At 38.3% G+C, this 18239-nt stretch overlaps 1 protein-coding gene across 1 annotated transcript in view; it reads right to left on the bottom strand.

The window, feature by feature from the left end:
* arhgap25 (Rho GTPase activating protein 25) overlaps positions 1-17133 on the bottom strand; it is a 32460-nt gene extending 15327 nt beyond the window's left edge. Inside the window, exons 1-4 of the mRNA XM_038303634.1 lie at positions 16581-17133; positions 12066-12268; positions 11176-11263; positions 10885-10998 (exon numbers count right to left, since the gene is read on the bottom strand). Coding sequence (XP_038159562.1) covers positions 10885-10998; positions 11176-11263; positions 12066-12268; positions 16581-16641 — 466 coding nt within the window. The 5' untranslated portion in view covers positions 16642-17133. The remainder of the gene's footprint in view (positions 1-10884; positions 10999-11175; positions 11264-12065; positions 12269-16580) is intronic.
* Between the last annotated feature and the right edge of the window lie 1106 nt (positions 17134-18239).

The raw sequence follows: 18239 nt of genomic DNA, 5'->3' as shown, positions 1-18239 counted from the left end.
TGAATTGAAATTGAATTGAATTGACTCTAACTAGTCCCGCAGTTTTCAACTAATTTCAACAATTTTGGTATCAAAACGTTCAGCTTGTTCAGGAGAATTCTGCTATGTCTTTTGGTAAAGATATTTTTTGTAGTTTTCGCGATATTCAGCTTTTTCTGCGTTTTTTTTTTGTCCCATTGAAATGCATGTAGAATTCTTAGATTTCAGCAAAATTCAGCTAAATCTTCATCATCTTTGACCTTTAACTACTTCAGCATACTTTCAGCTAGGAACACCATTCAACTTTTAAAACGTTTCCGTATCTCTCTGCTATTACTGTTTAACCCGGCTTTCTGCTAACTTTTACAGTTTTGCTTCAGTGAAGCTTCAAACTTTAAAAGAAAATTTTAAGATTTTAAGTTTTATAATGGAAGTCTATGGACAGAATTCTTCAACTGCTAGAGTGCGTGCTCTAGCTTTTGAGCTGTTCTGGCTTTTCCAAACAAATTCTTCTCAGTCCCTCATTTTTAACTCAATTGAAATAAATTATACATCAAAACGTAGGAATTTTTGTCAGGATTCAGGAAATATAACCCTCATTTGTGTGGCATTTACGGTTTTCCGACAGTTTGGCCCAGACGATGAAGAAGTCCACACTTCCCCAATAGAAATCCAATGAGAGATTTTCCAAAAATCACAGACAAAATCCAAAACGATACATATTTTCGTATCGCTCCCATTTATTAACTATTTGATGTACTAACATGAAACTGGTATACAACATCTTCAGAACCTTCTAGCACTCACATTGAAGGAATTTCTTCAATATAATTTATGGTTTAGCTGTTTAGCTGACTTGTTCGGGCATAGGAAAACGCTGATTCTGAGAAAAATCCTAAAACTCAGAAAATGCAAATTTTTACATCGTCACCGTGGCCAAATAGTTTTTAGTAGAAACATGAAAGTTGGCACAGTCGAAGCCGACGGATGGCTGACGCCAACGGTGAAAGAATTTTTTGAATACCTAATACGGTTTTGGCTCACCGCCCGTTTGTTCGGAGGGAAAGTTTTGCTTTTGAGAGTTCTGCCCTACCATTGTGCTGCATGTTATTCAATGAGACCAGCAGGATTTCTCAAACCTTTTTATTCCTCCTTCCCATTAAGGTTGTGAATGAGCTACATCCATGAAAGTTACCCCAATTGGAGACAAAGGATAGCTCTCGCTTAGACTGAAAGAATCTTTTAGATACCATTTACGGTTTGTCTTCAGCACTTGTTTGTTCGGAGCTGATATTCCCATTCAAAAAAGCCTGAGAACAAAGGAACGAAAGTGAAGCGCATGTCTCTCTGTCACTGACAGGCTCTTTAACGTCGTCAAGCTAACCGTGCTTCAAAGGGATTTTACCTCCACCACTTTAAACAGCACATTTTAACCCTTATATTATGTTAAAGGTCAATTTGACCCATTTCAGTTTTTGTGTTGATCAAAGTACTGGTTATCTTTTTTTCTTCTTCATGAAATTTGGTGACTATTCCTCATCTAGGGTCATGAACATGTATGTAAAATCTGGCCACTCTGATGTGTAGTGGAGTGTCTGTGCAGAGTATGTATACAAATATGATGTTATGGGTCATTTTGACCCGGACACTTTAATGTGGGTAAGTAGCCATTCAGGTAAATAAAAATGGCTCTTTGATGTACTTTACTCTTTTCATTTGCCTCTGAGACCCAGACCCAGGTGTGGTAAGGGAGGGAACTTTTTTACACTATTTCTTGTCACTGCTCTCACGTCATCTATATAGATCTAGAGCAAGAGGTTTCTAAGGCAGAGGATATTTCAGAATCAGAAGACAAAGTTATTGTGGACCCACATGATCAATTCTCCTACTATGAGATAGACTCAGAGGAAGAATCTTCTATTATCCCCCGAACAGATGAAAGCCCAGGAATGAGGCAATCATCTTCTGCAAGAGTGACAACATCACCACACCAGAGTTGATGCAGACTATCATCAGCTAATTTGATAAAAATTCCTGGTCCTACCAAATTTGCAATCGCATGAATTGAAGAGATTTAGACAGCATTGCTCAGAATGCCCATATCATAATATGGGCAACCTGAGGTGCAAAATCCAGCTATGCATAATATATGCAAGTATACTGTATACTGGAAAGCTATCTGGAGGAAAAGCTTAGAAGAATCAGGGAATGTGTTTCATGCTGGAGATGAATGAAGGGCTGCAAGTCATAACATCACTTGTGACAACCTCTATGTCCTACCTCCTTGGAGAAGAACTTCAGAAAAGAAAGCTGACCATGTTGGGAACAGAAGGTTCTTATCATGAATATAATGCAAGCTGATATATCTCTGAGAACAAAAAAGGACTTGAAGGCACAAATGATGCTGGATTATAACTTGTAGTTGACAATCTGGACAAAGTCACAGCAATATACAGCTGCCAGGGCAAGACTGCCCGCTACCCAACCAACATAAAGTGGAGACGGGTGAAGAGAAGAGGAAAAGATCCCAGCTCTGTCCCTCCAGAGAGGACAGTCAAACAAGTACATCTTGTGTGAAATGTATGAATTCCATCTGCAGAAAGCAGTTACATACTTCCCATCATGTGGAGAACTTTAAAATTGTTGAATGTTCAAAATATTAGTAACTAGCGAATTTTAAAGCTAAATTTCAAAAAACAAAATTTGTGAAGAGGGAACATTTTAAACCTAAATAAAGTGTGTGAATTAAAACTGTATGGTTTGTCACTTGACTTAATGTTTAAGTAATCTAAAATAAATTGGTTATTGGTTTAACCAATTTCTTGACTATTTTGCTTGTATTTACACAGTGCTGGTCAAAATGACCCGCAACATAATGAATGTAATTTTTTTTCAACATAATATAAGGATTAATCTAATGGAGGGAGACAACACTGATTTAACATTAGGAAGTGGATACAATATGACTACTGGCCATGACCCTTCCCTTCACACGCAACCCTGATAGACTTTCAAAATAAGACTCCGGGGACCCTTCAAAATAAAAGCTCCTACATTAAACTCATATTTTTTTCCAGCATATGGCTCAACATTATGACCCAAACTCAACCCCTTTTTTAAAAATGAGACTCTAGGGGTTTTTCAAAACACACCCCACAGCAAATTTCAAAATAAAAGCCTCCCATTGCCACTTCATCTACTGCCCTAATAACAGGGGAAAGAGTGATTTAATGATTGGAAAGTCATCAAGCATCACTGATGGGTCTGACCCTTTTCTCAACACACTACTGCTAGACTTTCAAAATAAGACTCCATTGACCCTGCAAAATAAAAGCCTCTATATTATACTCGCATAATAATTGATGCAAATGGCTCAGCATTATGACCCAAACTCTACCAGTTTGTTTCTATTAGACTCTAGGGACCTTTTCACAACATACCCCGGAGTGAATTTAACAATAAAAGTCTCCCATTTATGCTCTAATACAGCATCTATTCACCCAATAACATGGAAAACCAGTGATTTCATATTTAGAAATGGATTCTATATCACTGCTGGGCATGACCCTTCCCTTGACACACATCCATGATAGACTTTCAAAATAAGACTAAAGGGAACCTACAAAATAAAAGCCTCTTCCTTACGCACACTCATTCATTGTGCCGTATGGCTTGTAGCTATGACCCAAAGTCAACCAATTTCTTCAAATTACACTACCAAGGCCTGTGGACCACACACCTCAGTGCATATTTCTTAATCAGGTTCTAAGATTTATACTGTAATAAAGCATCTGCTAACCTTGTAACATGCAGCCTAAGCCTGCCAATGGTGCTTTCATTACCACAGCGGCTCGTAACATGCAGGTTCAATTTTTTTATAAATTCAGCTCCTTAAGTGGTATTAGCTCTCTTTCTATAAGCTTCTCTCTCTGTCCTTCCTCTGCTTCTCATGGTCATCTTGCACATAGGTTTGTAGATTTTCAATCCTCTAAGGATGACATTGTTTTCTTTATGCTGATCAACCGACACATTTTAAATCATTTTCCAATTGTTTTGCCAAGTCTTGACATTTCCACATATGATTTCAAAATGTTAATACTTATTCAATACCATCGTCCTCAACATTTTACTTCCCATCCTTAAGCTACTAATTTTTTCTTCAACCAGATAATATGAAAGTTTTTCTTTGTAATTTCTTTTCTACTTCAGCTAATTTCATACTTTTCAGCCTATGTTGTGAACTTTGGCTTCATTCTGCTCTGTTTCTGGACAGGAATTAAGCTTTTCTGTTTGCTGCTAATTCATTATACGCCTGACATGTTTCTGGAAAGTAGGTAAACCCCCCTTCAAAATTTCTTTATACATTTTTCTAGAAACTTGGGAGACATTATATTAAGACCCTTCTAGTGCCCACATTCAAGACATTTTTTGATATCATGTATGGTTTGGCTTTGCAGCTTTTAAGATGAGTTTGTTTCTGCCATTTTACTGCCAAATGATTCTGCCCTACAAAATCTTCAGATGATTCAATTGTTTTCTGCAGTTTGAAGTTTCTGATGACTTCCTATCACATTTTCATATGTTCTTCAGGTAATTTCAGCTTTTTTCATTCAGCAAAAGCATTCCCACTTTGATGTTTCTCCGAATCAGCTTTTTCTAGTTTATTTTGTTCTGAGAGCAACATCTCCTAGACAGTGTCATTGCCTGTTTTAAGGCTTGAAGTAAACCTAAAATAGGACTTTGTTTGGGTTTCTACTTGCTGCACTTCCTTACAGACCGAAGTGTTGAAGTTACAGTTACTGTGCAGACTTGGCTGTCTTTATGTTTTTGGTCTTCATGATCCTGTTTTTTGCTCATGTTTTTTAACTAAATCCGAAACCACCAACAGACTTTAGACAATTGAACATTCAGTCAATAGATTTCAGCCTGTGTGTGATTTCAACACAACATGGATCCAGCTGTACTCTAAATGTAACACTAAGAAGAGCAGAAAAGAGAACAAAGAGAACTAACCTCTAAATAGCATTAATGTGACAAGCTTACACCACAAACACAGCTGCTTTTATTGTGACAATATGTGTTTGTATTTATGAGTCTTTATTCACCCCAGGGCGGTGTCAATAACTTTACATTAGATGGCATCTGGCATTTTTATTTGGCTTTCTCACCACTGAGGCTTTCAGAATTGATTGTCACTATAAGATTTGTACACGGAAAATTATTGTTCACAAGCTGTCTGCATTTCAAACTCATACAGACAACACAGTTTGCAGATTTGGACTGAACGAGGTAATTATATGCACCTGCTTTAGGCATCCAGTTTATAAAAGTAAGTTTGTAGAAGAAAGGAGAAATTACAATCATAAAGTATTTACTCATACTGGTGTAAGCTGGTGCTTCAATTACAAAAAAAAAAAAAAATTATCATTTTCGTTTAGTACCTATTTTGACCAAAAATCTTTCCTAATGATATAGTGTGTGAAGCAGCTGCTGGATGAGTCCGGTCTAGATAAAGGGTGTCTACACTGGATCCCATCTATCAGTAGATGTCATGGGGGCACAGGGCAAGCAGGCACAGGAGAAATTACAATTTCATGTACTTCCTGCAAAGGATGAGGAGAGCCCACCTGCCCCCACCCATCCTCACCAGCTTCTACATAAGCACCATAGGGAGCGTGACATCATCAGCGACCCCTCACACCCCCACTATGGACTGTTCTCCCTGCTGCCCTCTGGGAAGAGGCTTCGCAGCAATGGATGCAGGTCCAGCAGATTCTGCAACTACTTTTTCTGATTGTCTGCTATCACACTTTTAAACTGTTTAACTCTAAACTGGAATCTGCACCTCATTATTATGCACTACCAATGTTGCTGTACTTTTATAATCCTTTTAAATAGAAGACAACTCAATGTTATACTGCATTTTGCACCATACCTATTTTTCACTGCACTGAACTTTTTCATCTCAATGCCTTTTTGCACCATTATTTAAACTGGATTGTTTTTCTCCTACATTGTTATATTCTAATCACTGCTGCACTTTACCAAAATGTAATGTTTATCTACTCCAAAATGCAATATCATTACAATACTGTTGTGATATTGTAGTGTTGTATCATTACACTGTTGCAAGCTGTATGCAACAAGCATTTTTGTCACGTTAAAATGACAAAGTTTGTGTAAGTCTAAGTCTGAATCATCACGCCAAAGAAACTGAAACAGTGCGTAAAATCCTGCACCTGCTGTTGTTTTATTAAGCAGTGTTTTAGGTATAAACTGTTGGTAAAGCCAACTAGTTTAGTTTACATGTCTGCAGTTTTTGCTGTTGAAATGTTAACTGGAAAAGTAGTGTCACATGGAGTTCATACAGCTGTGGCAAAAGAGCTACACCAGTGAATAAGTCTTCACGGAGGGAAAGAAAAACACTTGGGTCGACTATGGCTCAGTCATCCCAAGAGTTGTGGGTTAAATTCCAGCTTCATTATGTTAAACTGAAATTAACATTCACAAATTCATCCACCAGGCTCGGACTGGGAATGATTTTCGGCCTTGGCATTTTTTCATCTACGCCGGCCCACTTATGGAACCCCCCAATAGAAGCACAGTGAAACGCCTGCGTCTTAAATGTGAAACACAATGCGAAAACACATTCAAAGATCAATCTATCTTCTAGTATCACACGACAAACATCATCAAGACTTCTATGATGCAGTTTTACTGGCTTTGGTTAGTAACACGGACGCAACAGTGACTGCTGCAGCATAACGTCCAAATTCACCACATCAGCAGGGTTGCCAGATGGCACTGACTCGTGTTCATAAAACGCCGGGATATACGAAATCTTGCCCAATTTGAACCAAAGTCTAATGATCTCTTAGGCCATAAATCTAAAGAAAATTTTTTTTTACCCAGAGACGGCCATCCTAGACTGCCAGATTGGGACACATCCCAACCTGGCAACAATTCACATAAGACTGGAAACGTTAGCCTTTAGATGCAAACCCCATCCTGCACAGAAACATGTTTTTGCAAAATATTCGAACACAAATTCACCAAATATAAGATGATTATCGTAGTTTGGTTTAAAGAAAGCATTTTAGTTTTATCATAATTAAGTAACAAGGATGTGCATGACAAGGAAGGGCTATATATACTGCATGCATCATTTAGGTACTTTCTTCTTAATGTCCTTGAGTTATTTAGCAAGTCTTGTAGCCGGAATGATAAAAGGAGGGCCGGCCCTCGCACGCTGAAATTAGCACCGGCCCACTGGTATCACAGATTTCCAGTCTTAGCCTGTCATCAACTTATTCTGTAAATAGGTGAATGAATGTGTGCGTGTTTGTGAGTGAGATCGGGTGAATGTGGTAAAGTGCTTTGGTGGTCTTTATAAATAGAAAAGCATTGTGAAGGTATAGTCCATTTACTCTTTAAAGGAAACTCTAAAGAGGAGAGAGATGCTTTTCCACTGAAACAGAAAACCAACTGGAAAAAATTATAAATTGATTTAAATCAAATTGAGTTTACACAGTGGTAATTCAAGGTTTTACTGTTACCTCTTCCAGAGACATCCACTGGGAGTGGCGGCTTAGTGGGCATTGCGCTTGAACCCAGAGGTTCTGAGTTCGAGCCCCACTCCCACGGACTGCCACTCTGGGCCCCTAAGCAAAGACCCTTAACCCCACACTGCTCCCTGGGCACTGCACAATGGCAGCCCACTGCACCCCAAGGGTTAAATGCAGAGAGTGCATTTCGTTGCTCTGTACTTGTGACAGTGTAATGACAATAAAAGCAGGAAAAACAAATCTGAAGCTTTGAGGTTTGCTGTTGACATTGTCCACATGACCCACATGGATAGATTTCAATAAAAAAAAAAAGACCTTGCTAGATCTCTGGCAGTTTAATAGATTTTTTTAGAGAATGCAGTATTGAAGTAAATTAAATGCTAAGCAGTTAGAATAATCAAAAATATCTCCCAGATAATTTCTGAGATAATTCAAGAAATACTGAAAAAGCTATAAATGATCAAGGGATTCCAAGCTTTAGCAGCTTTCTGCTTAAGCTGGCTCTGAATAAGTGACTCAAACATATCACACTTCTGTACAGCTACTGAAGTCTCACTTAAGCCGGGCATACACTCTACGAATCTTTCAGTCGTTGCACGGAGCTACAGCTGCAGTGTATGCCATAGAAACATGCCTGATGTTTAGCTCAAGACCACAGACCTTCTAAAATAGGGTTCTTAACCCCCTGGTTTTCAGGGCCCACTACTAAAGCACACATAATTCAAATGATTGCATTATCTCATTGGCAGACATAAAATGTTGCAAAAGCCTGTTGATCACCTTTTCATTCCGATCAGGTGTTTGGACGGAGGGAAACACCTAAAATATGTAGGACACTGGGCCCTGAGGACAAGGGTTAAAAAACCCTGTTCTAAACTACAATTAAAATGTAGACTACCATCCCTCCACCAGATGAATGGGCTTGATTGTTGCAATCACTTCCATGGCTGAAGGTGTTTAAAACAGGGGATATTCAGGGGTCAGTTCCCCGCATGTTTTAGGATGACTCCCAACACACCTGTCTCTAACAGACCTCTGCTTTTATCAGCAGGAGTGAATGCAATTATTTAAATCAGGTGTGCTGGAGTGGAGATAAAAAAAAAACTATAACTGTACCAGCTGAGCTCATTTACTAAAATAAAAGTTAAAAAAAATCAGGCTGTACTTTGTACTTACACTTAGTACAGAAATAAAATAAACCTTTTGCCTTTAATGTTAAAACAAAATGTTTAAAACCCTCATTCCTTAAAAACATGTTTTTCATCTTCTGCTCACTGTTCTGGTAGAGAAAACATAAATTATACTGAGCTGGTCTAGTTGTTTTCTAAGGGAAACTTTTTGCCAGGAGGATATAGACTGAATTAAATTGAAGTCCCACATGAGCAGTTATACTTTTAGAGCTCTGGTATTCAAAGCATCAACAAACTGGGCTCCAACTGGACTAATTCTCATGAAGCTCTGAATTCTCCCTCAGTTTTGGTGCAGCTGTTACATCATATCATTATCCATATATAGACAATATTTATATAGTTAGAAACACTTTAAAGTACAGAATTGTATTGTTTATTTTTTAACTCTTCACTATTATGTTATTCTTATGCCTTCTTAAAGATCCACATTTGAGTCACCATATTTTCTATAATCTTTTTGCTGCTGTAAACACCAGAATTTCCCCATTATGGGACAATAAAGGGATTTTCTATTCTATTCTATTCTATTCTATTCTAAGGAAGTAAGGAGTAGAAAGTACATATATTTTTGTTCAGATTTTATTTTAGGAAATAAAAGTAGAAATTCCTCAGAAAATAAACACCCAAGTAAAGTACAGATATAATAAAAGTTACTTAAGTAAATTTACTATTTAAAAAGTTACTAAAATTAGATAGATAAACACTTAAGACAATATGAAGTTTATATCTGAGTCGTCCATGAATAAAATGAGGGGTTAGATTTGGCACTTAGTGAATTACTTTGAAAATCCAAATTTCAAGCCAATAGTGTTATTGGAAATCAGGGCAAGACCTTATTAGCTTTGTAACATTCAAAAATATATATTCAAAATATTTTGATGGCAAAAATAATATCATTGTATAACAAGAAATGCCAACTTGCCCGAATATATTAAGAAATAAATAAGAAATTCATGAAACACTGAGTGAAAGAAACACATTTTTTTGCTAAAACATAACCTTAGAGGCATTAATGCTGATCCTGGCACTTACACTTTTTTTATAAACCTAAATATAATTGTTACCTTATTAACTTTTTACTTTACTTTTTAACTTTTCAATTAGATTTGAACCATTATTTCTTGACTTGTTCACTTTTTTTCCAACTTAATTTACATTAAGTAATATATTATTCAAGGGCTCATCTAATTGGTTAAATGCCAAAATAGGATGTACAGCCATGTCGCAGTATCTTTGCCAAATGGCTGGATATAGATCTTGTGCTTCTAGACCTCACTGAGGGACGAGGGGACTCCATTTGTAAGGGGTATGCAAGTGATCAAAAACAGTAACTATAAAGGGTTAATGTTCTTGAAATCCCTATTTTAGTCCAGCTAGGAATGAGCTTTACTCTAGCTTGAGAGAAGTTCTCCCATTTATAAGTAAAGTACTGAGAACAGATTAAGATTTCTAGAAAATAAATGTAAAACATTCTAGGAAGTTATGTTCTACAGGAAAAATCGCCATTTGGTTTGCAGTCTTAAAATACAAAATACAGCAATGCTGCCTGCCTCTGAGGTAATGAGAAGATTTACTACAGTGCAGGCAGTGAAAAAGCCTGTAAAACCTCTACATAGAACGTCTGTTACACCACCTGACTGGTGGCTGGATACTTCAGCAGATAGCCGAATTATTAATCCGATGATATCCTGTTTTTATACTTCGGTTAGAATCTTAGAAACCATGCGTAAGCATACTAGGTCCTTATTCTATAATTTTATCATCAAGTCTATTCAAGAAAAATAAAACAAAAATAAATGTTATAGACTATATAATAATCAAATTTGATTACACCTTTCGGTAAAAAACTATTTGTGCCTAATCACAGAGATGCAGTAAACAACAAACAATCAACACGTGTTTAGCTATCACACTGTCAGGCCATTTCCACCATGGGGTTTATATTTGCCTGGCAGATAAACCAAATGATCTGATGTCCTCATCGTCAGAGGCTTTGGTTACTGCCTGAAAACACTATCTCTAAGCCAGGATGTTACCTGTGATAAATGTGTCAGCTCTGTCCAATCACACTCATCTAAATACCAATCACGCTATGTCTCTCAGATGCTTAAGCTAATGACTGAGCGTTTAATCAGAAGGACTCGACTAACCTCCACTTGTCGGTACTCCAATGACTCTGCGTAATGCTCGGATCCAATCATCGAAATCACTTTGGGAATTGGCCATGAGCACGTATGGACAGCGCTCTCGATCTCCAGTCGAACCTAAGAGAAGTCAGTAATTTTTTCCTCTTAAAGACTTTAACTTATATTGACAGTGTTTTACTTTTTACTAAATGAATCATACAAGTGCAATCAATGGCAACTAAATTTGTTATCATAAATACTTTTTTCTTAGTGTGGGACCAAAAACATGTCCTTAGGAGGTTTATTAATGCTTACGTGGTATAATCTCAAAGAGGTACTTTCCAGGGTCATCTGAACTTGGCGGGAGTTCATTGACTTTGCTGAATCGTAGCTGGATGACACCCTGTTGACCAAACAGAAAAAAAGCAAAGTTGGAATAGATGCGCTATTCAGAGCTCCTAGAACAACAAACCACTTCACCTTTTATCTGCATTACGTCTGAGAGATGTTTACAGTTTTTAACACTTTCTCTAGTTCCTAAATTTAAATATCTTCAATCAAATATCACATAAGCAGCAGAGATTGGAAACGCTGAAGACAGAACAAATTTAACAAAATATCATATATGGTGGGCAATTTATGTTTGTAGACATTATTTAAAGAGAGCAGCATGTCTGCGTGTTAATACCACTGAGCTTGTAGTTTTTAAAACTATTTCAATTGACTGTGGTTTCACACAAACCACCTTCAGTTCTTTCACAGTAAATAATGAGCTACAGGTGACATTTATTTGGCACAGCCAAGGTCCAAATAGGCTCACTGATTGTTTCTATTTATCTTTTCCGAACATTTAATAGTCAAACACAATGATGTCCTGGTTGCAAGTTTGATAAATCGTGTCTGAAAGGCCTGAAGCAATTTGTGTGCAGGAAGTGAGTAAACTAAGGCACAGAGCTAAGTGTTTGTGGTGTTGATTAGAAGAGATAAAACAATGCAGTTCCTATAAATCTAAATAAATCAACACGTATGATTAAACTGACTTTACACTGACATATTCTTTGACTGATTTTCCTTGAACATTGCACACTAAATAATGCATGATTAGTAGAGTCTTAAAATATCTTTAATTTACTCTCCTCTCCCCAGAAAGAAGTATGTTCTAATGATTTACTTTTGTAAAATGCTGAGAAGCATCCGTGTCTCACCTGTACAGTGGTCTCTTTGTCATCTTTGTGGTAGGTCAGGGTGCTGCCTCTCAGGACGAAGTAGCGCTGCTGCCAGTTCTTCACCAAGGACCTCTGTTGCTTCTTCAGCCAGCCGGCCTTCAGGGGCCTCTCCATGGATCCGGGGGAGCGTGGTGAGCTCGATCCAGGGGCCCCCTCTCCAGGAATCACACTTTTGGATCGGGCTGTTGAAAACCACAAGACAGTAGCTGATAAAGGTATAATTAGCTACCCCCCTGTACCAGCCACTTCAGCTTGCTCTCTAACAGTGTGAGCAGTGAAATACTATCAAAACATCAGGGGCATTCAGCTGCTTCTCAGCACTTCCTCTTCCCTATATGAATATGCATCAGCGTATCAGCGCTGACTACAACCTATTTGTGTTCAGCTGAAGCTGAGAGGAAACTGCTGCTGTTAGCTGAGCCATTTCCTGTTGAAGCTGCAGGAACACAGCCTTGATTGCTCTATAGAAACGAGAGTGATCGAAAAAAAAGCCGTGCGATAAGTGAGAGGTCAGATACCTGACTTTGCTTTAGTTGCACCAAAGTTGACATATTAGCTCTTTTCTCTGACTGACTTTGAGGAATTTCCCCATTTCTGATAGATTCCACCTAAAAGAAAAGACTATTTTGTGAAGGTTGACAGGAATGAATAAGAAGATGCTGTGCTGTACGTGCTAGAAGAAGACAGGATTGTTTGAAGACAGCCTGAATGACACCCTGGTTGGTGGGAGCACAGAGATAACTAGATTCAGACTGAGCCCCTTTGCCTCAGTTGTTCTCAAATCAACTGTGTCTTCCTAAGCAACATAACTAAGGAGAAGAGAAGAAGAAGGGCGGGTCAGGGGTAAACAGGAAGTAGTCACATCCAAGCCGGAGGCTTGCTAAACTTTGAAGATCTCAGCCTAAAAGCCAGAGAGTCCTTTGGTCTAACTTGAGCAGCACCACCCTCCCAGGATCAAACATCTGTTGAGGAACCATGACCCCACATGCAAGGTCTGGTATCAAACCCCACCCTGTCTTCTAACCGGGGCCAATGTGTGATGAATCATTCATGGTGGCAGATAGACCATCATTGCAGCATCCTCACTCCCTTACATCTCCTATTTAAACAAGTGATACTTTACAGAACTATGTAGACCATAAAGCAGCAGCCGTACTCGATCCACCTGAGGGGGTTTGTCCATCTATCCATCCATCCATCCATCCATCCATCCACCACTGAGATCAAGTCCCAGGATACCAAGTCTGAACTCACCTGTTGATTTGGGAGATCCACAGTAATATCTAAGCCAGGCAGAACAGTCCAGCTAACGTTTAAACGCAAGAGCAAGATGCTCAGTAAACCTCCAGAGATTTCCTGATGAGGTAACCTGTTTAAATCTGAACAGCCTTCAATGACTCCTTTTAGTGTGGCGTAGCAGAACCTAAGAAGTAAAGCTCATTTCACCTGCTTATGTAGGACAGAACAGAAGATGCTCCTTCAATCTTGCTGTTTTTACAGCATTTATGTGCGACATTTCCAGCCTGGTATTAATATTTGATTCATCTACAGTGAAGCCACCTATACAATCCTTTTGGGCAGTTTGCTGGTCTGCATTCAGGTGGACTGCAAATATATAAACATATAAGTGACAGTCTAATAAATAGGAATTCTGGATGCAATCTGCTGCCTTTCATTGGATAGAAAGACATTTTGACCAAATTCAATAATACAAATGTATTACCTAGTTTGATAAGTCTCTCTCAGTGTGACATGTCTGCAGTTTATTCAGAGTACATGCATATTTTAATTGACTTGACTTACTTCAGTCTGAATGTGAACATCAAGAAAACACTTCAAAAGCAGCAGTTGATAGTACTTTTTGGAGTAAGAATAGAGAGATTGCTGTCTTGGGAAGAATTTCTATTTATCTAAATCTATACAATATATGTAATAATGAACTGGCATAGATATTATAGTACTTGATGAGTTTAATGTATTCATGTTGACTGAAATACACAGCTGTTTCAATAAGTCCATTTCTTTTCCAAACCTCTGGTAAATATCTTTACTCCAGCATCAGATGAAAGCCATGTAACAGAAGTGAAAACCTTTTTTCTAGGCTCACTGCATGCAATGAACAACCTATTACCAAACATTTCCTTATAGAAAAGTTAATATAAGTCCAGAGATCCTTGGAAAAGAAGAACACAAAAAAATATTTGTTGAATTTCAGATGTGAAACTGGGGCAGATTTGATCAGATTGGTTCATGTCTAACAGACACTGTACTGTTCTAACCTTATTAGAGAGCTGGCCGTGCAGAAGTGTTTTCCAACCTTCATCTTTTTCAACATCTCAATTCAGAGGATTTTTTTGTGACAGATCAACGTAGCTAGAGCATGTATGTCAAGTGAAAAAAAACTACTTTTTTAACAGAAATTTCACATATTTGGCGTATGTTTATATTCAGCTTTATATTCAGCATTTGCAATTCCAGTTGCAAGTCTTTTAAAATATATTTCTAACAAATGCATTTTTCTGAGATAGTTCATGAGCTGTCAGATCAGATGGAGATCCTTTAAGAGCATGCATTTCTAAACTTTGTTGACAAATACATTTTATTTATATGTGTACTTTTGCAGATAGAAGTGCTTTCATCTAAGCAGCTGTGACTGTATGTGAGGATTATTGCCCTGCTGGAAGGTAAACCTTCACCTCAGACTTCTGCAGCCTCTAAAAGGTTTTCTTCTGGGGATACTGACCAATGAGCTGCATCTATCTTCCTATCAATTCTGACCAGCATCTCTGTATCTGAACAAGACAGCCATCTCCACAGCATCATGCTACAACCAGCCTCTCTGGCAGAACTTCAGTGTTACTTTTTTCACCACAGAGTTTTGTATATAGGCCACAAAACATCGTCTGATTTTTCTACATCCGTTTTAAGTCTCTTTGTATGGCTTCTAGCAACATAAGGCACAGGACCTCCAACTGCTTCTTTTAACAGTGACTTGGTGCTCACCTAATCCTTGTCCTCGACAAATTCTTCAACCTGAGCTGTTCATTTCTGCAGATCCCATAAAATTACTAGCTCCTTTTTCTGTTTAATGTATTTGTATGCATATTGTAAAATCTTAATTAAACAAATATTTGTAGAAGTAAATAATAATAATAAAATATAAAAAGGTTTAATACTTTTGAAACATACCATTACAAACATGAATATTTGATTGCATTTTACAAAATGTCAAAACATTTAATGAACATTGCACGCAGCACTAGAGGAAACCATCAGGAAATTCTGTCAGGTTGTTTCTTGCGTAACAATTATTCTCAAGGACTCAACTTGACCTCTCAGATCCTCATGAAGGGATATTTGACAGATGGATTGTGCAATAACATTCACACAAATTTTTACATTTCATTTTCATAAGATTTCTTTTAGATTTCTGTTAATTCATGGAACCTCTTGCTTTGATGCAAACCCTTATCTTAACATCACTGTAAAGAAAATGTTCAACTGTTTGATTACCCGGCTGGGCTTGATGAAAGCATCTATTGGCCTTGAGTAGAATAGCTATCATTTAAAGGTCCTAAAAAGGCAATAAGAGTAAGTAAAAAGCACACTCATAAAAACAGGTGGGCAGAGCTCGGTGATGTTTGCAGAAACTCAGCTATTGCATCAGTTTCCTGCTGAGAGTCTGCATCAGTGAACTTCTAAGGAATCCTCAAGTCCTCCTTACCCCAGCCGTGCTCAAGTAAGGAGGATTTGAGAAATTTATATCTCACAAAAGTTAAAGTATTTTGCCCCATGTAAGCATTTGTACTGGGAGTTACTTTAGAAACAGAAATAGCAAACACTCATGCAAGCAGCTACTTCCTTCCAGTGTGCTGAACATCCAGTTCGGCTGATTGTAAAACCTGATTACAGAGCAGCCAAAAAGACGTGCAGACTTGATAGCTTCAAGATCTCTGATGATGGGAATGTTGCAACAGTATGTCATGAGAGGAACTAACGCAGTCCACCCTGAACAAACAGCACAGCGTGGTAAAGTCTAGCCACCAGGTTCAGTAACTTTGAAATAAGTGATGCAAACACAAAGACATGTGAATTATGAACCAATGGCAAAGCCTCTAATGTGTTCTGTGTAAAAACAAACAAGATAAACTGCAAAACAGTGATTTGTGCTTTAGAAATATGTTCTAAGGGCAAATCTGGTTATCATCAGCGTATAACTTTTAACCACGGGGAAAGCCCACAATGAGAACCCCACACGCAGACTGGAGCAGTCAATTTTGTTCTATAATCAGACACTCACACACAGAGACACACACCAGTCATTACATTTATGTAACAAATCCCATAAATTTAAAGAGAACAAATTAGAGTTGTAAGAGGGAAGACATTTTTTTCAAATATCTAGATGACAGCATCAATTTAAACCACAAGGTCAGTATAAAAAGCAGAGAGGAAGCTCTACAGGCAGCGAAGCGAGCACCATCCAGACCTTACCTATCCGAGCTGTCTCAGCTTTGAAGGTGCTGAAGTCCCAGTTGCGTAGTTTCAGAGACATTATCCAACAGCCCAGGTAGGTGCCTAGATTCCCACATGCACCTTACTGAAACACACACTCCCTGACACGAACACACCAAACACACACAAACTGTGATAATACAGATCACACTTCCTGTTTCCTGTGTGTTAATTGTTCTATTTTTTCTTATGGCAGCTGTCTGTAACGCATCCCTTCATGTCACCGCTACTTCCATGTTCGTGCCCGTCCTAATAATGGTGAGGAGTCGCTGGAGGGTACACAGGCGTCACGCAGTGCAGTCTCCAAGTGACTAATGTTCACTGATGTCAAGAAAGAAAAAAAAGAAACCACCAGCGTCTTCTTAAAGGAAATGGTTATATGCCTCTAGTTTATGACTGGTTCAGTGATCATGTTGCCTCACGACTCATGCTGCGGTGGGACGAATCCATCCAGCTGCTGCACCAACACTCACTTCTCTAAAAGGTCAAGGTCTGAGTCCGCTGCTGACTGAAAGGTCTCCATCATCAAACGCTTTTTACAGGGACTGGTGCCAGGAAATAAATAGAATATGTTTCAAAATGGGGAAGGTGGTAAAATAGAGAAGGAAGCAAACAGCACGCCACATGATGTCTTTAAATACATTTATTTTTCTCTGAACATAGCCAAAACACATTTCAGCATTAAATACGGCTTTTTTTCTCTAGATATTGTACAATTTAACAAGCCATTGCACAGATAAAGAATATAGAGAAATTTAACAGATTTAAAAGATAATCTATGCGTATAATAGAGTTTAAAACCAAAAAAGTTCACATAGGAGAGCCTGCACAACACAAGGGACAGACATAACTCCCATACATTCTTCTGAGACGCTCTTGGCAAAAACACAGTGCACGACAGGTCAGTGGTGCCATAAGGAAGAACCGAAAAGACAGTTTCTCTGGTAAATCAGCTCTTTCATTGAGGGGATTGTTCTATGCAGAAGTAACAAAGGGCCAAATACCTCAGCTGAGGTGCAGTCTCAATGTCACAGTCAACAGGCTGAGCAAAAGGAGCTCAGGCCCCCTCTAGGGGCAAATCACAACACCAGGCAGTGAAAGGGCAGTGCTGAGCTGCAGAGCCTAAAGTAAACAGAACATACAACCACTGCAGAGCCGTGGAGGCTTCAAACAAAACAAGTGCTTTCAGTCGCATGACTTAGGTGGAAACTCCTTAAACAATAAGCAACAAGTAGCCAAGCTGCAAACAGGACAGGAGCCTAATAACAGCAGCACAGTTAGAGCGAAGAAACTCCTTACCTACTTTAACACTGTCTTCTCACATAGCAATAAGGAATATTTTCTTTGACAGAAATACTAAAGAAACACCTAGTTATGTCTCAGAACTACAACAGAGTTAAATATTCAATAAATAAGTAGTTTAACTCCTGAGGAATGATGTAATACATTGAAACTGTGGGGAAAGATAAGGTCTGGGTTATATACTGAAACAGATGAAATAGAAGATGGTTTATTGTATAAAGTCCTGATTTACTCTGCCAACCTTTGCCTACCTGCTACACTAACGCATGTCAACAGAAATCACCTGGTTTAAGCTAGAAGGATTAAGTCTCGCCTGCCATCACCCAACAAAAACAA

The sequence above is a fragment of the Cyprinodon tularosa genome, unplaced genomic scaffold (assembly GCF_016077235.1).
Source record: "Cyprinodon tularosa strain WSP-4 unplaced genomic scaffold, ASM1607723v1 ctg515, whole genome shotgun sequence".
Taxonomy (NCBI): domain Eukaryota; kingdom Metazoa; phylum Chordata; class Actinopteri; order Cyprinodontiformes; family Cyprinodontidae; genus Cyprinodon; species Cyprinodon tularosa.
Note: the sequence above shows the minus strand (reverse complement) of the source record. Positions and strands in the feature narration are given on the sequence as shown.